This window comes from Leuresthes tenuis, unplaced genomic scaffold (assembly GCF_036924035.1).
Source record: "Leuresthes tenuis unplaced genomic scaffold, fLeuTen1.0.hap1 SCAF_16, whole genome shotgun sequence".
NCBI classification, from domain to species: domain Eukaryota; kingdom Metazoa; phylum Chordata; class Actinopteri; order Atheriniformes; family Atherinopsidae; genus Leuresthes; species Leuresthes tenuis.
In genome coordinates this window covers 8,331,548-8,354,630 of record NW_027325370.1, presented here as the reverse complement: position 1 = coordinate 8,354,630, position 23,083 = coordinate 8,331,548, and the positions used below count along the sequence as shown (strand labels likewise).

The 23,083-nt window shown below is 39.5% G+C and overlaps 2 protein-coding genes across 7 annotated transcripts in view; one reads left to right on the top strand and one right to left on the bottom strand.

Annotated features, from left to right (window-relative positions):
• Positions 1 to 1,774: 1,774 nt before the first annotated feature.
• On the bottom strand, positions 1,775 to 8,088 carry LOC140272399 (transmembrane protease serine 11D). The gene is made up of 5 exons (XM_072367831.1): positions 7,965 to 8,088; positions 5,274 to 5,457; positions 4,366 to 4,647; positions 2,096 to 2,234; positions 1,775 to 2,011 (listed from the first exon to the last, which is right to left on the bottom strand). Exons 1-5 carry the CDS (start codon positions 8,032 to 8,034, stop codon positions 1,775 to 1,777), a joined length of 912 nt encoding a protein of 303 aa, XP_072223932.1. The 5' UTR covers positions 8,035 to 8,088.
• Positions 8,089 to 8,609: 521 nt separating this feature from the next.
• scn8aa (sodium channel, voltage gated, type VIII, alpha subunit a) overlaps positions 8,610 to 23,083 on the top strand; it is a 42,479-nt gene continuing 28,005 nt past the window's right edge. For 2 of the 6 annotated variants that reach the window (XM_072366266.1, XM_072366262.1), the window contains exons 1-6: positions 8,610 to 8,886; positions 11,568 to 11,901; positions 16,098 to 16,216; positions 17,410 to 17,499; positions 18,285 to 18,413; positions 19,206 to 19,297. In XM_072366266.1, coding sequence (XP_072222367.1) covers positions 11,623 to 11,901; positions 16,098 to 16,216; positions 17,410 to 17,499; positions 18,285 to 18,413; positions 19,206 to 19,297 — 709 coding nt within the window. In that variant the 5' untranslated portion in view covers positions 8,610 to 8,886; positions 11,568 to 11,622. Of the gene's footprint in view, positions 8,887 to 9,051; positions 9,370 to 10,566; positions 10,646 to 11,567; positions 11,902 to 16,097; positions 16,217 to 17,409; positions 17,500 to 18,284; positions 18,414 to 18,909; positions 19,002 to 19,205; positions 19,298 to 23,083 lie in introns of those variants that run through there. The other 4 variants (XM_072366267.1, XM_072366265.1, XM_072366263.1 and 1 more) reach the window with 3 other exon arrangements.

Below are 23,083 nucleotides of genomic sequence, written 5' to 3'. Positions count from 1 at the left end.
AGCTTTACATTTATAAAACTTCCCTTGGCAGAGCAAATCTGTTTGGCATCAAAGGTATTCAGACTACAATTCTGCTGCCATAATGCTGAACAGGACAAGGGAAAATTTTTTTTAAAATTCTCACACTGACTGAAATAAACATTTTATCTTGTTGAAACGCATTTTACATTTTTATTTATGAACAGTGTTGTGGCAATGTATTTTTGAAACAACTGTGGTTTTTCAGTCATTTTCAGCAGCAGATGTTTGAGCTGAAATTTAAGCCTTGTGTGAAGAACCTTACAATAGAAGAAATCAAATGAGCTATTCAGCTAAAACTACCGTGTTTGTTCTTTGACTTTCTTTGAAAAAAAAAAGTCCAGAAACCACCTGATTAATCTTCAGCAAAGCGTTTGATTCTGACTTTTTACATGATCCACTCTTCAAAATCTCCATCAAACAACACTAACTAAATGTTGTGAAGTATAAAGTGTGACATTTTACCCTGAATTGTAGTGAAGAGGAAGTATAAAGTAGCACAAGAAATTGTACTCAAGTACAAACGAAAGCTCTGATTAACGGTTTCCAGCAGTCAAACTAAAAATGCATCAACTATGGAGAACTCTTCAAATTCTCTACCTTTTACAGAGTATATATCATTAAATGATAACCGATAAAATAACCGATAAAATTACTCAAGAAAAAACAAATTTGTAAATGAAAATAAAAACTAATGCAGTGATTTGCAAAGGCTGTATTTATTCAAAGGTGGTCTGAGGTCAACACACAAGACTGAGCGGGTATATTTTTTTGTTTCTTTTAAAAATGTGCTCATTTTGAACCTGATGCCAGCGACGTGTTGTGTTGACATAATGTCTGTGATGCCCATGGGCAGTCCTCCATTTAACACAGACAGACAGGAACACTTCTAACAGCCATCAACGGTGCAGACAAAATGAATGTCAAGAAAAACACATATACACAAGGTTCAGAGAGGTTTCTGCTTATTCTGGTTCTGTGATTATTTAAAATGGACTGAGGTTGAGGAGAAATTTGTTCTGAGGTCTGATGAATCAGAGATTGGTGTTGGAGCACAGGGAGCTGGAGGACAACTGTGCAGATCGTTCCTGCAGAAATCATCAACTCTTAAATGTCACCAAGACCAAGGAGTTGGTGATTTACAGTTCGGTAAGAGAAGATCTCTAAGTCCACAAACATCATACAAGAGGAAGCTGAGATTGCTGAGCACCAAAATTACTTCTAGGTTTACGTCTGAACCACAGACTGGAGTGGAGGACCGGTCCTAACGCTCAGTACAGCATGAGCAGACTCTGTTTTCAGAGGAAGCTCCTCCAATGTGTGCAGTAAAGTGTTGAAGATCTTGAAGAGTGTCATCGACTGTGCTGTGGTCTGGTGGGGGAGCAGCATTAGCACCAGAGATGCCAGCAGCCCAATAAACTATAAAACCGGAAAGAATATAGACATCTGAGTCACCGAAGAACGACAGGTCTTTTTTTCACATACATCTTTTTATGTGAAATGATTATTATCGAGTAATATGTTTTTATGGAAAGATGTAAATGTCCTTCTCATTCAGAGGGAGGAAGCTCACTGAGAAACACAGGCTCTGAAGGGCTTTAAACAAAATGACACCTCTAACAACATGACTGAATTCACTGGTGATAAACTAAAGACTGTCCAAAAAGACAGAGAATTTGTTTATTCATCCGTGACAATAACATTCAGATCCAGTAGTGCGTCTGTGATGATATTTATTGCCGACAGACTGGGTGATTCAGAGCAGCATCAGAGCAGCACTCAGCAGAGCTGTGATCGGCCTTGTGTTGCATTGTGCAGCAGAAGCAGCAGCTGCCACCTGACTTGCCTTCAGCCAATCTGAGAACCTGCTGGTCCGTGCATACACCCCAGGTCTCTGAGGAAGTCCACACTTTTCTCCAAAGCTTGTCACTCCCACCACATAAAAACTCTCATCGTTCTCACTGTAGCACTGCAGAGGACCCCCGCTGTCGCCCTGCACCGGACACAAACAGTCTCCTTGTGTCACTGATGTTGAACCCTACAAAGATTTTCAAAAGACGCCAATTCACAGCCAGACCTGACAGGCATCAGCTGCTCCGCTCTCCAGTCCTGCACAGAGCATGTTTTCAGTGATGAAGCCGTCATACCAAGTGAACTGGTTACACCTTGTCGTGTCAATGAGCTCAACCTCAGCCTCCTGCAGTCTGTCCATCAGCCTGCCTACAGTATACAAACCGATATGGTGCTTGACTTGAAAAGAGTTTGTCATGAACAGGTAAACATAGACCCACTCACACTTTATGGAGTGATAACCGGCAAAATGTAAGATTAAAATTAAAACAATTAAAATCACATTAGGAGATTAAACACAAACAGTATCTAAATATGTAACAAATGATTGATAATACACTGTAATGAAGTTACTAGCAGATATAAACAAGGCAAAGGCAAGGCAAGTTTGTTTGTAGAGCAAAATTCCACTGTTTAAGAGTTTTCCACATCTTCATATACTTTAACAGGATATTGCAGTGTACAGAACTAAAATACATGTCAGATGGATAACTATAAGTTTCATCTAGCTCCACAGTGTCTACCAGCATGTTGTCATTCATTTAAAAAGGGTAATACAATCGGGGACTTTTAAATTTTTTTTTAAAATATATAATAAAAGTAAGACCAGTTTTGGAGGAATTATATAAAAAAGGTAACACATTACTTGTGGTATCAGGCAAGCTAAACAATGACAGTTTCAAATTTGGCCACACCACAGAAGCGAGCAAAATTTATTCACAAATATCACAGGTCATCACTGTGTCGCATGCAGGCTGTGTGGCATGGTGTAAACATCACAAGATGTCAGGTTTAGTTATGTTATGTCAGTGTGTTCACCTGATGACTGCTCGGCAGCATCACATCTATTTACATTCCTCAGCCTCTGCTAACGTGAGGTAGTAGCCAGTAAAGAAACTCACCTGCAAATGATTATAATGATCCTTTTGACATAGTGAATTAGACTAATTTTCTGTTATTGGTAACAAACAATATAAATTGTAATTAATATATGATCCTTAAGTATTAACAGTTACTATCAAATATAACAACATACTGTCATGAAGCTACAATACGTACAGAAGTTCTTTACATTGTACAGACTGTTGCCATGATTTTTGAACATGTTACCCCTCACATAATCAAACATTTCTACAGCTGCAAGTCTCAGAAATATTTGTGATGCAAACTTGGCTCATTGTGATGGGTATCTGCACAGTTACAGTTGTTGGTAAAAGTCATAAATAAATAAAAGGGGTTTTCATTCTAAAATGCACCATCAAGACTGCAGCCTTTAAATGTTATTGAGCCATTAATAAAATATGTTTTGGCCAGATGCTTTGTATCTACTGGAAGGTTTCACTTTAATTTCGACTAGACATAGATGAATACATTTATAATTCAAGGTTTAATAAAAGACATTTTAACTGAATGTGAACTTTGTTTTCATACAACCACAAACTCCAAAAGCTTGGGATGCTGTGTGAAATCAAAATAAAAAGGGAATGCAATGATTTGTAAATTTCTTAAGCCAATATCATAAGAACCCAAGGGCACACTAAAACAGCAACATGTTTCATAAAAGTTGAGACAGGGCCAACATCTGGCAACTGAGGAGACCAGTGGCTGGACCTTTGACAAAAAATTTTTGTCCCATTCTTGTCTGATATAGGATTCAACATGTCCTGAGTCTAATTTGTCATATGTTTGAGTTTGTCTTCATATTTTTTCTATTTTGTACTGTAGATTGAATATTCAACATCTGCAAATTTCATTGGCAAACATTATTCTGAAATTTCGCAAGAATTGTTTGCAGATTCCTGAATATCTGCCCATCTTTACCTCTGAGAGACTCTGCCTCACATAGGTGCTCTTTGGATGCCCAATCATGTTACTGACCGGTTGCCAATTAACCTAATCAGTTGCAACAGGTTCCCTCAGCATTTTGTTGACCCCATCCTAACTTTAGAGACTTGTGGCGACCATAAATTAAGATGAGCTAATATTTTTCATGAATTTGTCAAATTTCTCACTCTAAACATTTTATTTGTTTTACATATTCTAGTATAGATCAAATATTGGTTTCTGAGATATGCAAATAATTGCATTCTATTTTTTACTTACATTTCATACAGTGTCTCAATTTTTTGGGGAATTCGGCTTGTAAGCTAACCTTCCAACTTGCAAAGCCGTCCCTAATGAATGACTTTCTGGTTCCACAAAGTGATAACGTCTTCTACTGTGACTCTGAAGCACCTGGAAAAACCAACAGGGACCTGGCAGAATCTGTTTTTACACTGACCTTTGTAGTAGGTGCTCCCCCATCCGCTGATGAAACAGTGGCTGAAGTTAAACATGAACTCATCGCTCACATTATGAGGAGTGCAAATGGGTTGAATGTGGTCCGTAAAGTAGAGGGGAGAGCTGAGCAGCACCAGGGTTACATCGTTGTCAGATGTGGCTTCATCATAGTCTTCATGCATTTTAATTTTACTGATGGAACGAAACTGGGCATGAGCTTCAGGAGTGGACAGCTGACGTGATCCTGCCACGACACGAAAATAGTTTTTGCTGATCCATCTGAACACAAAACAGAACCTGTCTGATTCACTGCAGCTGCTACATTGGACCCTATTGCCCATGAAATTTAAGTCAGTTTTACATTTTCACCCCCTCCTTCTTTGTATGTGTCCAGCAGAAGGAACACACTTCGTCCGAGCAAACATGATTAAAAAAAATCTTAAAAGATCTCGATGTCTTAATTGGTGGATGAGCGTGCTCCCAAGTATTTAAACTTCACTCAACTGTAATATTGCAGACTGTTATAGACATCGTACTTTGCAGTACTCCTCATTAGATTTGACACTAAGCTTGCTTCATTCACAATTTTTCAAACCAGAAACCTACTTAAACAACCATTCATGGCTTTCGTTAAGATGATCATGGTGTTCTGGGCTTGTGATGAATTTAATTTTCTCTTTGAACCAGTGATGCACCACAGACATGCTGCCCACTTGGTTTCTCACAGAACACAGACGATAAACCCAGATTCACCTTTAAATGTAGCCCTGTTGCTTTAGTTTTTATTTATAGTCACTGTTTTGCATATGTTTGTCTTTGTTTAGAACCTGCTGTCACAACCCTTATGTATCAAATAAAACCAGTGTGTGCGGGCACTTTGGTCACAGAAAGTTTTTTTTTCTCACTGGTATTTGTAGAAGCAGTGTGTGGCAGTGAGAACCCAGAGGCTGTTGAGGATTGTTCCGCCGCAGTGATGCCTGGACAGGATCTGGATGCTGACCTGCCAGGGCCACGCCCCCTCAGGAGCCTCGTGGCCACCCATTATCCGCGATGCGCCTGGGGGCCCCACCAGAAATCGCTTCCCACATCCTGATAAACAAAATCAAAGTTTTGGTGTGAATGCTGAAATGATAACTTCTTGCTCACACTGTGCCAAGCTGTGATGTGACTGTTTAAATGTGTGTACAAATGTTAAATGTTAATTGTAGCTAACTTGTAGCTAATCAAAGTGATCAGTCAACAGCTGACTTGTCAATATGATAATGAAAACATCAGTTTTCATCTCAGAAACAACATCAACACACTTTTTTTTCAAAACCCAATACTCTATAAGTTACTCTATAATACTCATGCTTTATGCTCAATCATGGTTCTGCCATGTTTGTCACATTTAAACTAAACCCCTTTGATTGGATTACCTAAAAGTCTGTCAAAGTTCAATCTGAAATAAGGAATTATAAGTAAAAGTAATGGTGGAGTGACTGCGATATGACAAGCTTTCTTTAAATTTCATAAAGGAAATGAAAAAATTTTCCTTCTGGGCTGTCATTATTTTTATCCTTTGTGTGCATTATTTTATTTCCTTTTTTGTCTGATTTCCACACTTGTCACACCAACTGGCAGTAGCAAAAAGCCAAAGCAAAGGAAACTAAATTGAAATGATGCTTATATTTGTGAGCACTTTAAATTGAATATCAAGCAATAGTATTGCATCAGATCTCTGTTCAGTGTAGTCAGTTACTGAATACAAATAAGGGGCAATTTTGTAATAAGCAACGCCTGTTAAGTGCTTTTAGATATATCTTGAAAATATTGCTCCTTACTTAGAAAAAATCATTAGACAGCCACACAGTGTTGAATTAAGAAAATATACGTTTTTTTCTCTTTGATAATCTCAAAACATTTAATTACCAATAAAATGCATTATGTACATCAAACAAGCCGCCTAATCTGTCACATCTAAGCTATCATTGTGCATGTCTTCTTCATGCACCAAAAAGAGCTCTGACAAGTAAGGAAATAGACAAAGAGCGTCTAATAATGTCCTGGAGTGTTTGGTACTGGGATGTTATGGGTCCTTTGGGTTACGTGGGTTGAGGAATGGGATCTATGTAGATTAGGCTTGTTTTCATTAGATGCCAACAGATCCCATCTGATTGGTATCTGGGAAGTTTGGAGGCTGGGTGCATGCCTTAGACTATTTGGTCTCACCAGTGGCAGCCTGCTGCAGCAGCTTTGGATATATTGTGTCTTTATTTGTATCCTGGAAATCAGCTTTTCTATGAAAACATTGGCTTTTTTCAACTTTATGTACGCGTTTAGATGGTGTGTGATTGAATTAACCATGCAGGTTATTCTGTTATTTTTTAAAATCTATTGTGATGCGTAACTATGCCAACGAGAAAGCTGTTTGCATGTAGGAACAGCTGATTGACCTTTCCAAAGCCTAAAACATGCCTGAAATTAGAATCAAAATCACTCAAACAGAAGATATGTAGGAACTAAACATAGAGAATTCAGGAGGAAGTTTAAATAATTTCTTTTTTTGATCTTCACGGGAAATGTGAGATCACTTGCAGATGTATAGACAAGCCTGGAATCCCTCACAAGGATGCAGTGAGGATATTGGGAATGTAGCATTATTTGTTTCACCAAAACAATGCTGCAAGAACGACTCTAATACCTCTCTACGTGGCTTTAAACTCTATGGGCTGACACAGACGGCAGACAGAGAGTTCACAAGTGTTGCCTGCCAACGCTGTGTGTGACATCATCATCAAAGTTGTTGTCAAGCTACAAAACAACATTTCAATCCATTCTTGGTGATCTCTGTGGATTTCAACCACAGAGAACAAAACTTTTGGGAATTGAAGTTTCTCTGCAGCACTTCAACTTTTAAAAGTTTTCTTTAATTATTTTCAGTTAATTTCCATCTAATTTAGTCAAATAAAAATCACAATAATCTACATTGCAGCAATACAAATTGTCCATCATTTTTTCATGTCTGTGTTGGACTGCGACCTGTCCAGGATATTACCTGCCTCTGGCACGATGGCTGCTGTGTTAGGGTATAGAGCTGGAATAGAAAATACCAGAACCTGTTTGTTGGTTTTGAAATGATGACTGATACACAAATTGATAAACACAGCAAACGTTACTCAATAGTAATAATTCCTCAGTAACATTAACTGAATTTAGAGTTATCAAACATTATTCACCACATAGTCCTTAAATATATAATTGAACTGACAAACAATGTTTTTTGCTAGTAGTAAAATATATCATTTGCATTTGAGGACTGTGTTCTCTCCTTCAAAGGTCTCACATTTTGCATAATTCTTACTTTGAAAAAATAAATTCCCAAAAATTATAACAAATTGCTGCACATTACTTTGAAGAGCATATGCGCACAGTTTGCTTGGATGAACAAAGTGGCATTTTTGCCAAAAACAACGAACTCTTAGTGAAGAAAATCAACATGAGAACTTTTGAGAATTTTTAAGAAAAAAAATCTGATCGGTTCATTAAACAGAGGAAATAAAAGTCAGCACTTTTCAACGAGCATAATTCCTGCTCAGCCCCCTGCTTGAACTCACTGTGCTGTGCTGAAGTTGGCGCAGTCAAACACAAGGCAGTCACAAACAGCAGATGAGCCTTTATCGCCATTCGGTTTGCATTCTTTAGGGAATTTTTTAACCGCAAACAAAAACAACTCCCTCCGCGACGTGACGTCATGTGCACGGTAAGCTCGTTTACCTGCGCCTGGTTAAAGATAGCGAGTAGTGAAGCCACGACAAAACCCAGCAGTAAAGAATTGATTAGTTGTTGAAATAATGATAGTAAACAAACGATATGAACACTTTTTAGAGCAGTTTCATTGACTTTGTTTGTGCTCATTCACACAGATATCAAGTAACAAAAGACAGGGAGCAGGTTAACAGATTCAGAAGCGTTTGAACATCAATTTGTACTAGTAGAACAAAGTGCGGGAAAAGGGCAAGAGTCTGCGCAAAATTGATCATACTGTAATATTTTTTACAGGCTTGCAATTCACGAAAATAATGTTAGCTACATCTAAATCAAGAAATTAAACAAAAAATGCTTAAGTGTCAATAAATGTTCGTCTAATTTTTGTTTTTGCATATCAGTCATGCAGTGGTCTGATGTAAGTCGTCTCAGCTGAATTCCTACAGCCAATAAATTCCTGCACAGAGAGCCCAACGCGCTTATTCAGAAATCCTTGCGCGCCTTTTCTAACCCAGACTCTCTGAACCTGTATGTCGGGGCTCGCACCGGGCTTCGGAGGCTGCAGGCCTAAATGACCTTTACGATTTTACGAAACGCACTTGGCGACACTCCCCTCACATTCTGCTGAGAGTCATCAATTATGCAGGGAAGCTGCTCGCACTGAGGGGGAAGATAGCAGCAACAATATGGCGACAACCGCAGTTTCTCCTCAATCTTTTCCACATCTGCAGTCCTGCAACGCCTCTCCGGATTCATTGTAACCCTTAAAAAGTGAGTATGCTTCGTTTATAGTGGTTTGAGGAAAAGCGGGGATGTGTCGGTGTTTGAGGGGGGATTTTCTCTCCGTTGGTATCCTTGTGTAGCCTAAATGTCGCAGAGCTACACACTGCCCAACGTCTCCTTCTTCTGACTGATATTTTTTCCTCTTTTTGGAGCGGGACCGAAGGGGTTGTCAGCACTTGCAGTATATTTCTGCTGGACCAGACCACCTAAAATTTCTATTTACCAACCGTTCGGTTTCCATTACAAGGAATTTATGGGAATTCGTCGAGCACCCGTGGCTTGAGTGTGAAGATACTTCATGTATTAGGCTTCAGGCAGGGCGCAGTCTGACCGCTCCAGCACAGAAAATGACCCCCACAATTTGAGGCTTTTATTCAATTTCGTGGCTTCAGTTCGCAGGTATTTTATACCTTCTGGACTATAGCATGGTGCAGTTGAACGAAAGGCTTCGACTAAAGGGGCTGACGCTGTGTAAGTAGGCTGATCTTTCTCTTATCAGTGATGGTCAAGAAATTTCCGTTCCTCAAAGTGATCTTGGTGTGGCAGCGCCATAACCGTACGCTATACATCGTGTAGGATCGGTTCACCTTATGTTGCACACCGTGTGTTGTTTTCTGTCATTCTCATCGCTGTATATCGCACGGGTAGACCCTTATTGATTTGACTGTCGACATGGCTTCGCGGGTGTGGTGCAGATCTCTCACGCGCAAAAACGCACAGAATATCCAGGGGGAGGGGGGGGGGGGGGATCAGGTCTTTTCCCAGAATAACAACACCTGCAGTTCACGTTTGGTAAATTTATAGAGAGACATCGACATTACGCTCATGTCTGTCACAAATCCATGGCTGCGTTAACCTTAGCGCGATATTCTCAACATACAAACCACCCACTGCAGCAGTATCGCTTTGGCCGATTTGATTGGAACGGGCCACTTCTCTGCGCAGTATAACCTCCAGCTCCTCACAGAGGCGGAGCAGTACTTTTCTATTTAATTAAATATCAGAGAAACACAGGCGAATTCTGACCCATCTTTAACTGAACTGAACTGTTCAACTGCATCTAAGAAAATAACCGAGTAGATAACAGAATGGGCACGTTTTCTGCGTGAGAATGATCCCGTTGCCAAGCTTTGATTTAAGCGGAGTGCTGCTAACGACACTGAGACAAAACAAGACGAGTGCAACCAGCACGACCTAAAGAGGACTGAAGGATAAACTGTGCGGGACAGAAGGCTGTAGCTCACCTAAAAGGACTGCTGAAGAGCAGAACGTTTTTCTTTTTTTTTTTCTTGATTTCTCCTTTGCGTGTGCATGCACTCGCGCGCACACAGTTGTGTTTGGTGTAAGTACGCGTGCCCTCGTGTGGTGCTGAAGCGGACAGCGCCAACAGAGCAGCAGAAGGTTCCGGGGTCCATTTTAAAACAGACGTCTTGTCTCGCGGGGTGCATGTTTTCTCTCTCAGTGTGCTATGTGTATGTGTGCGTTTCCACCTCATACCAGTCGACTGTTTCCTGAATGATATCAGCTTCACACGTCGAGCATTTGCAATTAGAGGGTGTTATGCAAGAGGGGAGCAGGGGAGTGACAGGCCTTGTGATTCAGATATGGCTGACAGTCCTGTTCAGGCTGCATCCACCTTCCTCTCCTCCACCACATACTGGAAATACAGCTTTATAATGACTAATTAAAGGAGCCCAAGAAGGATGAAAAGTCCCCTAAATCTGATTATTTCATTCTGCTTTCTCAGGTGTGGCTGAGCTCTTCTCTACTTCAACCACCTTCTTTTTTCCTTCTGCACTGCCTTGCATGCAGCTTGAACCCTTGTCATGTAACCATTATACCCTTTTAACACCGAACTGTGTTGGAGAAAGGCTTTACTGAGTCATGCAGCCATTAACTGTGCTTGCTTTTCTCTCAGTGTTTCCACACTGAATAAAATAATGAGGAGTAAAGTCTTAAAATGGGTCTTTGTTTAGTATATAGTGTCCTTTCCAACCTCTGAAAATAAGAGATAATATTTAGTCACATTTTGTTATTGTTTGTTGACATGATGCTTCATTAGATATGTAAATTATGTTTTGGATTTTGTAGTCTAATCACAATCTTAGATATATATACATACATATAGCCATAAGAAACTGGTAATGACTATACAATACTGTGTAATTGCCAAACTCTGAGGCTGTTATTTTGGATTCCTATGTTGTAACACAACTCACCAAATTCATCAGATGTCATGAAGCATGAAAGTTTGGATATTTCTTTTTTAAATTCTACTAATAAAATCGCCAAGGTTACATTAAAATAATATAATTTCTTCCATTAACATTTCTATTTAGAAAATACCATCTGTTCCTGTTTGACACTTTAGTTTAAGTAATTAGTCAGAAAATGCTATTGTACATATTGCATTTGTACAATTATTTCAGTTTTCTTGTAAAGGGACATTAAATAAATCTGTTAATGACTCTCCTCACTTTAGCTATTTTAAGAATATACATCTATACAAGATAAAGTGGTCATGGTATATTGTGCAGTCACACATCTCAATCAGGTTGAGTCTGGATTGAGTTCAGTTGTATTGTTTGTACCTTTGCATTGAATGTAAAAGAGACCAGCAAATTCTTGGTGTTGCAAATAAAAGATGTGTAATCCTGCCCCTCTTGCAGAGCTGCTACTGTGGATGGTACAAACCTAATGACCAAGTAGCTGCAGGATGAAAACATGGCTGCACCCCTTATTGCACCGCCAGGACCTGGTAGTTTCAAAAAGTTTACTGTGGAATCTTTGGCGGTCCTTGAGCAGCGGATCCAAGAGGAGAAGAACAGGAAGCCACCCAAGCAGGACAGCAGCTACCGTGACGACGATGACGAGAACAAGCCCAAACCCAACAGTGACTTGGAGGCTGGGAAGAGTCTGCCCTACATCTATGGGGACACCCCTAAGGGAATGGTGGCGGTACCATTGGAGGATCTGGACCCATACTACCTGAATACTCAGAAAGTGAGTTTACAAGGACACCCCCCCCCCCCCCCCCCCCCCCCCCCCCATTTAACATTTCAGGCTTCTTTTCATATACAACACAAAGAGTTTTTTAGAGAAACATACAAATATACTCACATGCGGTTATATATTCTGACACAAAGTAATAGTATTTCTGTGTTTGCAATTTGTCCCTTTTTCTCAAGCATCTCAAGTCTTGATTTACAAGAAGATGTTCTGCGAAAAACTCCAGCATTGCATTTTTCTTCTCAACATTACATCACGGTCACCTTTTAGTTGTTGTGCATCGCCTGTTTTGCCTTCATCATGCTGCTTTATAAAGATTTTATATGGATTATTAGGTCTGTGTTAAGATTTCTGAGATTTGAAAATCTCTGTGGTGATTGATCAAAGTCATTTCAATACAAATCAATGATTTTGTGGATTCTTGTACAGAACCATGTCCATTCATTTGGATATTCTAAGCCCAGGTTATTGCAGTTTATGTCTGATATATATATATTTCACTTGTGCTGCTTTTGAAACAGTTGTAACAGTTAGTTCTGGTGATTTGTTTTTTCTTCTCCCTAAATGATCTGCTAACTTTTGTAGTTCTGCCCTGTGGGTTGGTGTTCTGGTGTAAGACATGACAGTTGACAGTTGCTGGTAGATGAAATGCTTCGTGATGTCATAGTCAGTCATATATTCTTGGACAGGAGACATTGTGCAATTTCTCAAGTTTCACCTCCAGGTGTGCAATGTTAACAGTTATTTTGATATTCATATTTGGTGGCTGAACTTAATTGTGTATTCTTCCTCAAAGACCTTCAGGGATTGTGAGACTTGAGCTCTCAAGATGTTGAGTGAGCCATTGCCGTGTCTCTAATGTGCTCACGTGGCTTGGGAGAAGGTCAGAGGCAGTTACTGTTAAAAGACTTTCCTAATTGTTTAAAATTTAATCTGAGGTGGAAGATGGAAGCAGCAGCATCAGGTAGAGGTGACTGTGATTGTCTTAGAGGAGGCACATGTCTCTCTGGGGTTCCTGTCACACCTGACGCTCTGTGTTAGGATGACCAGGTGTGACCTTGAGAGACTCTGAGTATCACCAGCTAACTGTAAACTAAATCTGCTAAAGGAGAATCATTTGTTTCATGCTTCTGGGTGCATCAATCCATTTCTGACTGGAGATTATAAGAGAACAGGAAGACATAGATATACACAGATATTGAAAGAGGCTGAAACAACAGTGAAATAGGTCAAATTTGCTTCTGTTTTTAAAAGTTTTAGCCACAAATGCACTTTCCTTTTTCACTTACATCCAAAAGCAAGAATACTTTATCATGAAATGGCTGTTCTCTTCCTGAGCATCAGTCCAGATCCAGGGTGAATTGTGGTGAGTTTCTAACAGGACTGAACATTGTGGCTAAAATCCTCTCCTTGTTGTCTATTTTTAACAAAGAATTATGTAACAAAATTTTGTCTAAGTCTCATACTCATTTAAAAACTGATGTACTTGTACGGCAATGTTGTGTAACTCTCTGCCGGTCCACATTGTACCTTGAAATGTAGCTGAAAACAAGCTTGTAATAGAGTGTTAGTCACCATCATCATGAGCTAAACTGATTTGTTTAGATACTGTGCCTGTGTCTGCGTTTAGGTGCACAGTATTGGTCTCTCTCTCTCCGTCTGTTTCCTTCTTATACCTCCCTGTCTTTACACAGTGCACGCTGCTTGTTATGTAACACACCAGTCCAGCGCACAAGGAGGAGACACGATTTAAATGACACGTGGCAAACATGTCCAGCATTTCATTGTGGGACTGTTGATTTTTCTCTCGCTAACAGACAGCTCTCTTGCCTTTTTTCCCTCATGTTTCATGCATTACTGTCACAGATTCATGCTGGTTGTGCAGACTTTTTGCCCCTTGTCTTTGCTCCTTCCTTCCCCAGCAGTCATGTCAGCTCTTGGCTTCAAATTAATCTAAATATGGACCTCATTCTAGTCTCATTCCAGTGCCAAGGGGAACTGATGCTGCTTTGGATCTCAAGCAGCCCTGACGTCAGATCAGGTGGTGACCTTGATGACTGATCTGTGTGTCTTTGTCAATGAAAGCTTGCAGTCCTTTTCCCTTCATAAAAGAGGGGTGGAAAGTGTGAAGGAGGGTGGCTCATCTATCCTCATGACAAATCTTAATCTGTGGCTCTTTTAGATTGTATCATAACTGAGACTGAGGACCGGAGGGCTGGCTGGGTGAAGACGCAGCATCCAGCCCTCCCCTCCCAGCTGGTGGTCGAAGCAGGGCTATTGCATGATGGTCTGAGCCAAGCTGGGCCAGGTCATGCTTTACGTCAGCGTACAAGGCAGATGAAACATAATTTTCAAGGACAGGGGAAAGATAGAGGGAGGGGGAGATGATGTGAGGACAGAGATGAAATTGACGACATGTGTAAGGATGCATGAGTACACACATGAGCTCTTCTTGCTGCAGTCAGAATCACTCAGGAGGATTTTTACTTTAAAGTGAAAAATAAACCAAACACAATATCGCAAATTCCAGAGACAGTTTGTGACAAACCATGATGTAAGGGATATATACCTACATGATACGAAGATCTGTGTAAGGGCATTTAAATTATTGGGGTAAATCATACTTTTTCTTCACTAAGACATAATTGTTTTTTCATGTAAAGTGGTTACAACAAAAGAAAGCATGACAAGGAATTCATAAGCAGGTTGGCATGGCAGAGGAGTTATTGCTTTGTTAATGTATGTGCATGAGTGTGAGGCTCTTAGACTAAAGGCACCATAAAGCGCAGTCCATCTACCATTTAGCACAAGGTTTGAGAGAGGGCTGCTTTCTGAGTGGCTGCTGTGGCTCTTGCGGATGCAGATGTTGTATCACTGCCTGCTTGCTCGAGCTTCTCTGTCGAAGCTGTTCTCTTCTTCTCTCTATCTCCTGCCCTTCCCCCCTCCTCTTCTCCGTCTTCTGCCCAGCTCCCTCAGCCTGCTGCTGCCACAGTTGCTGCCTGCCTGCTTCACTTGCTCTCCATCTCCACCGTTTTCTTGCCTTTCTCCTCTTTGCTGTCGTCTTTGCTCAGCTCTGGATAATGAAATTTTCAGTAGCTTTGCAGCAGTGCAGTCATGTGTTACAAAAAAAGACTCTAGGTATGAAGAAATTTGTGAGTAGGACTGTATGAATAACAATATTGCCAATTCATTGTTGTGCGTTGTACATGCAGGTTTGTGTGCACTCTCTCAGTGTCTCTCAGTCTCTGTGTTTGCGTGGAGCAGCCATTCATATGCACTCTGCTTATGATGGTTGTATTTAACAGAAATGTCACGCACCCAGAAACTGGGACATTTCCAAGTGTGTCATTACATCTGACCATAGTTTTTTCTGGGGATGTTTATGAGAGACACTGCTGCTCTGACCTATGAAGAATCCAATCATCTATTTATGTTCAATTTAGATGGCTTGATCTGACTCATCTCTTAATTTTATTCAGATTATTGTCCTGGATCAAATGCATCTCATCATGTGGGCAGGAACACTCATTGTTGTCTCCCCTGAGATGTTTACTTGTCTTGTTAACAACACTTCACACATGCTCCTCATATCTACCGGCAGTGCATAGTTTACCTTCACACATGTGACACCACCACCCATCTTTTCTGCTTCTCCTCCCTCCTCCTCTTTACCCTCCTTCCTGACTCCACAGTCAGTGGTTCAGCAGTGCTTAATGTAGTGAGGGATGCCTTGTTAAAAGCACAAGAGCCCATATCACTTGTGCAAATGCACAGTTTCATTAAAGTTTCATGCAGATTGCCATGTTTTATTTAGGCAATTATGAGGTTATCCTCAGAAAGTGGTTTGCTAGCTCCTCTTGCTCGTTTCCCTCTTTTACAACTGCTGTGATGTTGGGCAGGACAACCTTGAGAGACTGGGACAACATGCAAAAATTGGAAACATCCTGACAGTTGTTTTAAATTCTGTTTCATTGTATTTCTGTAATTCTGGTTAAGAAATTGATGATGTGCTACTTTATTAGTAAATACACATATTCTGTTTTCTAAGATGTACTATCCACATATGTATATATGTTTTTCACACTGAATTGCTGAAAATGTGCTAACAGTACTTACTGTTGTCTGCTTTATGCATGTGCATTCGTTTAACTGATCATTACTCTCTTTTTCTTCTTTTCTTCTCTCCACAGACATTTATAGTGCTAAATAGAGGGAAGACAATCTTCCGTTTTAGTGCCACTCCTGCCTTGTACTTCATAAGTCCTTTCAATTTGGTTAGGCGAATAGCTATTAAAATTTTGATACATTCATATCCTTTGAAACGATGCTGTTAATGGCACTGCAAGAGGGTTTCCTGTTCATGTGCATTATTCATGGTGATATGTTCTGTCTCTCTGCTCGTACTTCTGTTGATGTTGTCAGTGACTGGTGCTGCAGGAGAGGATCAGTGTGTTACAGTCAGAAAACTTCCTCACATATAGGAGTGCACGTGACGCTATGCAGTTGCCATTTTATTACTGAAGTAAAAGGCTGGCCCAAATGATGAGTCATCCTTAACAGTAAACCATGCTAGACCTCCTAAGTTCAATGATTAACTGCTTGTTGTGCCTCTCTTTGGTTAGAGAGCTGTCAAAGATGCAGTAGGAGGAAGAACAATTGTTTAAGCAGAACGAACACAAGCTAAAAGGAGCGTTGGTCAAATCTTCCCAAAATCTGATAGACTGTTTTAACACAATTACAACTTGTTGAAAAGAGAGTGAAAATTTATTTTAGACTTTCAAACTGAATATCAGCTAGCATTCACCACTGCTGTCAGGAAGTAGCCATATGCAATCATTGTTTCACGATTAACTGCCAGCTTTAAAAGTATAAGCATGTAGAATCTTAGATAGCATAATATTGTCACTTGTATGATGTTTGCAACACTCCTTGCAACGACTCATATAATCCAGTGCACTGAAGGTACAGAGTAACAAAAACTTAAAACACCTTCAAAAATAAAAAAAGCATTTCTTTCTCTACCATAATGAGAAATGTACATTTGATGGTACAATGTATAACTTATATTGTGATTGTTAACTTTAACTTCATTTCCTGTTTTAAAGACAACAGCCACTGTTATTATTGACCTCTGGCTTACTCCGAAGCTAATCCTTGGGTTTTCCTGGTTTACTCTGAGTGTACAGTTCTCTACATTGAAAGCTTGAAAAGCCTCACAATGTACCATTGTTTTAATCATAACTTTCTGCATAATATCAACCATATGAATATTTCATGAGAAAATATTGGTCTTTGTGGTGGTGGGCACCTTGTGTTAAGTGCTTGTCGTAGGTTTTATGACTTAAACCCTGTGTGTGGTGAAGGCTGTTAAGACTGGCAGGAGTAACATACTGAGGAAGTCACATTATAAACTGTAATGTTTGATAATGTTTGTTTTTACACCTTTTGGAGGTTTGACATTTGTGTCTTTATGTTCAATATTTTCCTTAACCTGCTCCTCACTCTTTTCAGCATGATCATTATGTGTACTATTTTGACCAACTGTATATTCATGACCTTTAGTGATCCTCCCGAGTGGTCAAAACAAGTAGAGTAAGTACACATTTTATATTCTAAGTCAGTATTATTAATGTATGCTAACCATTTTAACATTAGTTTTACTAAAACTAACCCTTATCAGTACTTAGGAAATGTTAGCATGCTAAGACTGTAAAGTTATATTGACGCTGACATTGGCAGTCTGTTAGCGCTATCAGAGAGTATGTTCAATTAAACGATTAAATTAATCCATATTAAACAAAACTATTGAAACAGGTGTAAACATGACTGAAATTATACAGAAAAGTTTAAAAGTTGGACTAACGCGCACAGAAAACATGATTGGGAGCCGAGTTGCACCAACAGATATATGTTGAAGTGGCCTCGGCACTCTGCATACTCCACAGTTCATGTTCCAGGCTTTGACCCTACAGTAACAGAAGAAGAAGAACCCAGTACCAACATAAAATAACCAAGAATGTCTTTTTTTTTTAAAGTAAGCGTACAGCACTTTGTAGTAGAGTTTTTAAGCGGTCCAAATTCACTGTGCAACATAGACCGAATTTGCCTTCAGCTAAACTGTTTGTTACTTTTTTTGGTTCATAATGTGGACAGTGAAATGGCCGATCGTGCTATAGCCATAGCAAGGCACCAGACTTAACACCGCATGTGAACAAACTGATTTCTGTAAATGACATGTCTGCTTATTATACTGTTTTCTAGCTTATCCGGTTCTATGCTTCTAAATTTATCATTTCCTGGGTGTTTTAACAACTAATGATGGAGCAAGCTTTGATCCAGTGTGGTGAACTGATTCTGTCAATGCTTTTGTCTTTCAGGTACACATTCACAGGAATTTATACATTTGAGTCTCTTGTAAAAATTACTGCACGTGGATTCTGTATAGATGGGTTTACATTCCTAAGAGATCCATGGAACTGGCTGGATTTCATGGTCATTTCGATGGCGTAAGTATTCTGCTTGTAATTGAACTGTCATTAGATAACGGAATGAAACTGTGCCATTTTATTACAGAGAATGGGTGCAGATTTTGATGTTTCAGTGATTATCTGCCTTTCTGACTTTTTTCACTCTTGCTGTCTGATAACCCATCTTCGATGTTCCCTCCATTGCTGTGAGACTTCTCTGGTCTTTCTCTTTGGGAACTGAAGCTGATCACCATCTGACATTCTGCAGCCTCCCTGAAAGCACCCACATATCATTCTCATTCATCTGATTTGTCCTCGTCTTGCCATCAAGCTCTCCTTTTCAACTACTTTTGAGCTCTCAGTCCTCCAGAGTCCATATGAGAAAACGTATACTCCAAAGTCATCCTCTTCTAATAAGATACAGAATTTCTTGTTTGTTGACCCGTCAAGAGGCCCAGCTGTGTGTGAATTCACATTTTCATCTTCTATCTGAATGTAAATAATGAGCTGTTGTAACTGTGGTTTGATCCTGCAGGTATATAACAGAGTTTGTAAACCTAGGCAATGTCTCAGCTCTGCGCACGTTCAGGGTGTTGAGGGCATTGAAAACTATTTCTGTAATTCCAGGTAAGACAGGATAGGGTGGGGGGCGGTGGGGCGGGGTCGGTGTTAGGTGTGTGTGTCTTTCTTTCCTTTACCTTCCACCCTTCTCCTCAGTGGACAGGCTCTGTGAGTGGCGTCGTCTCCTCCTGGTTCGGTGGTGTTGTGCTCTTGGCGTGTGTGGTTTTTGTCATCGTGTTTGTTTTGTGTGTGATCCTTCCCCTATTTCAGATATATAACAGAGTTTGTGGACCTGGGCAATGTATCTGCGCTGAGAACGTTCAGAGTTCTCCGAGCATTGAAAACTATCTCTGTCATTCCAGGTGAGACTCAGTTTAAACACTAAGGCTGATCCTCTCACCCTTCCCTTTTCACTCACTATTATTATGATTACAGTTATGATTTAAGCAAGAACAAAAGAATTGGAGACAACCATTTTTTGATTTATTTTTCCTCCAAAATTATCAAAAATGGTACTAATACATTTTTGATAGGCTTTGCAGTCTCCTCTAGGGCCGTCCAAAGTGTCTGCACTCTCTTCTGCCCCAGTAGCACTCTGATTATTAGGCTTGTCTCCAAGGCAGCTGTGTTTCTCTTAAGAAATAGCTTTAACCCACTCATTTTACTAGCTTTCGCAATAAGCAAATGCCCCTGTCTGTAAAAAAGAAATTTGTACAGTATCCTCCTCTTACAGAGAAACATCAGGTGATAATTCATGCAGATAGAAATAGATCATAGCCTCTCAAATTTCCCACCAGTCCTTGTAGTTTTCCTTCTACAAAAGAAATGTGTTCTGTTTCACATGTTTAACTAGAGAATGAATTGGAAAAACATGGTTCTTGCAATTGGAATCCCAAAAATACCCTGGTCTATGTTATATAGTAAGAGAAATGGAATAGCTCTCAGAGAGATCCCACAGAATGCTTATTATAAATGTATGAAGACTGCCAAGCCTAGTTTGTGAACATATCTCTTATGCTGCATGATGCTTTTCGGTCACTTGCTTTTATAATATAAGCCTATCAAGAGCTTGGCTGACAAATGGCATTGAAAGTTTGATTTGCCCTCTTCTTGTTTTTTTGTTATTATTGATTTTTCTTTCAATTTTTATGTTTTGATTGTTGTTTTTCAACAAACTACTGGAATGAAGCATCCCTTGGAAAATAAATCAATGTACTCACACTATAGAGGTGTGTGCGGTGGAGTATGCGGACATCTGTTGACAAAATGTCAATCAGATGTTGTGTGTACTCAAAAGGGCAACTGTGGTTGGCTTATTATTAATAAATAATGACACATTTTATGTGAAATCTGAAAAAAGAAAGACCAATCTAAGTGCAAACCAAATGGATCATAGTACATTATAAGTGCATTAATAGTAAAAGTATTTCTGGAAAATGGATTGCACTCCCATGTTAGTACATTATTCTTCAAGCAACTTATTAGCTTTGCTTAAAGATTGCAAACAGCTAGCTTTGCTTTGTCCAAAGAGGCAACATGTGACGCTATTCTCTATCCACAGTTTTGCACAATTATCGACCATCTTGCTAGAGGAGCAAACACAAACATGATAGGAAATGATTTTAGAATCCATGGATGATGATGATGATGATGATGATGAAGATATATATTGATTTACCGCCCTCAGCAGGTGCTTCATAAGATGTATTGCATTTTTTTTCAAAAGTGGGGTTGTGTGAAGCTCTTATTAGTAGTAAGTGTCTTTTGTTTCAGTAGACAGTCAGAGAGCTCTCAGTTTAAATGATCAAAATGTTGTCTGATGGAAGAGCTAAGCCATATGTTACTTAAAAAGAGGCCATGAGAAGAGGATTTGTTTTCACCATCTAAAACTGCTCAAAGTTAAATTATAAATACTGGGATTTTTTCTTTTACCACTTGACCGCTGCATTAGTTACATGTACTGGATTAGTGGACCAGTATCTGTTGCCACAGTGCTACAAAACTGATGCTTTGCAATGAAGCAAATGTAGTTACGAAACACACACCTGTCTGTTTGATTCAGTAGTGACATGGTGTAAAAACACACATATTAGCTGTCGCTTGAACTGCTATACATTTTTCTGAGCTGTGAGTTGTTATGGACAGGGTTAGGGCCGCCTGTTGATAAAAAATTGCTTCTAAAAAGCTCTCAGACTGATGTCTACTGCAAGCAAGAGACTGATAACTCAGACGTAAAACACCAAACCCCAGTTCAAAAATGAAATATGCCTTTATGGTGTTAGTTTGAATCTGAACAAATGTTGAACAACACTTAAGTCACAGAATAATATAAGTCAGTTGATTGAGGTTTTGGTAGTCCAGCAGCCTCTGTGTTATATTTGGCTTAATGTATTGGGGTTTTAAAGAGAGCATAGATGGACATAACATCTTCATTTCCTAGGGCTAAAAAGGCATTGAAAATATTCTTAACATAATGTACACTTTATATATAATGGAAACTAAAATATCCCTTTAAACCTGGGCTGTCTTTGGTTATGTTATGCTTTTAATGGAAATTGATTGGAAACCTTGGCATATGATATGTACTTGTAGCGAAACCACTTTCGACTACCTCATTACAATCCAACCTCAAAGATGGTGAGATGGGGGCTCCTGCAGGTTCCTCCACTACAACACTGCACCACAGTTACACGCTGGCACTGAAAAAATTACATTCAGAGTAATATCCAATCGATTTTATCCATGCAGTGCCAACAGCCAATTTGTTTGTACCTCTTACATGAGGCATGTCACTGCTCCCAGATGCCTGTACGTGCATATGAAAGACTCCACCTTCCAGCTCCTCTAAAGCTCACTAACTAACACATTATATTTGTTCCGTCTGTACAAAAATAAACATTTGAAAACAAAATGTGTGGCTATAAGCTCAGCTATTACAAGATACAATGCCTTTTTAGCTTTTGAAACACATATAGGTAGATTTAATTACCCTTCAGACAGAGTCAGGCTGGCTGTTTCCCTGTGTTTCCAGTATTTCTGCTAAGCTTAATGAACCACCAGCTTGATGGAGAGATATTCTTCAGGAGGTATTGATCTCCTCTAGCACTCCTTCATGACATGAATAACAGAATTTTCCCAAAGATTTTAGTTATTCTTTTTAATTTCAGTTAATTTAGCTTTATCGGTTTGTTGTAAGTACGTTGGAGAGTCTAGTTTACTTGGAACTAACAGATCTATTTTAACATAGTGCCTCTGCACAATTGATTGCCTCGTAATTCAATTTTCTCCTTGGAATCTTCTCATGTACTTTTTAAAATTGATTAAAAAAAGAGTAACTCTGTCTGTCTAAACTGAACCTGATAAGCCAATAAAGCGTTCCTCACATCGTGCTGATGTGTAAACCTAAATTAGGAGCATATTTAGGAAGAATATTCTGCACGTGCAGCTGGTAAAGTCCACTGTACCTGTAGAGGCTGAATAAAGGAGGTGTGGCTCATCCTGCCTCCATGTGGACCCACATGAACGCTGCCAGAGGATGCTTGTTTGAAAGGTAAAATTATTTTTGTCTTTAGTGAAACTGTGGATGAGACAGACTGCAGGGTCACGGTTTGGCCAGTCAGTGCTTTCCTAATGACACCTTAAACAAGACAGTTCAAGAAAGTGCCAGCACCGGCACTGGCATTGAATTGCTCCTGTTCAGCCTTGGAGTTTAAATGACCTGCATGTGATTTCCAGCCCCTGCCTGTGCCTATGTCCCTCTCATGGCCCCTTGTTGTGCTGCTGTGCTCTCTTCCTTATGGATTTCTTCACTTATTTGCAGTTTTCCCCCTCTTTTTCACATCATCCATTACTGACAGGGAATACAAATTCTCCAGTTTTGACTCAATTTCTTTCTATATATTCTGTTTGGATCGTTCTGAAAAGAGTGGGAAGGCTCCTGAGTTTTTAATTTTTGATTTATTTCTGTTTGTTGTTCCTAGAGGTGTTTTAACGTAGTATGTCAGTTTTGTGCAAAATATATTATTAGACTCAAATTTGATGAAATACATTTTTTTTGATGAGGTGTTGAAGTCATTGCAACATCAGAAATGAGCATTTAAGTATATAATTCCACTGATAATTCCCTATGTAAGTAAATGAATACAGTT

Excerpts from the sequence above, each read along its gene's own strand:
- LOC140272399 (XM_072367831.1), bottom strand. The coding sequence starts at position 8,034 with ATGGCGATAAAGGCTCATCTGCTGTTTGTGACTGCCTTGTGTTTGACT. Across the intron at positions 4,648-5,273 it reads CACTGCTTCTACAAATACCA|ATGGATCAGCAAAAACTATT; the intron begins GTGAGAAAAAAA and ends TTTTGTGTTCAG. Across the intron at positions 2,012-2,095 it reads GAGCAGCTGATGCCTGTCAG|GGCGACAGCGGGGGTCCTCT; the intron begins GTCTGGCTGTGA and ends TGTCCGGTGCAG.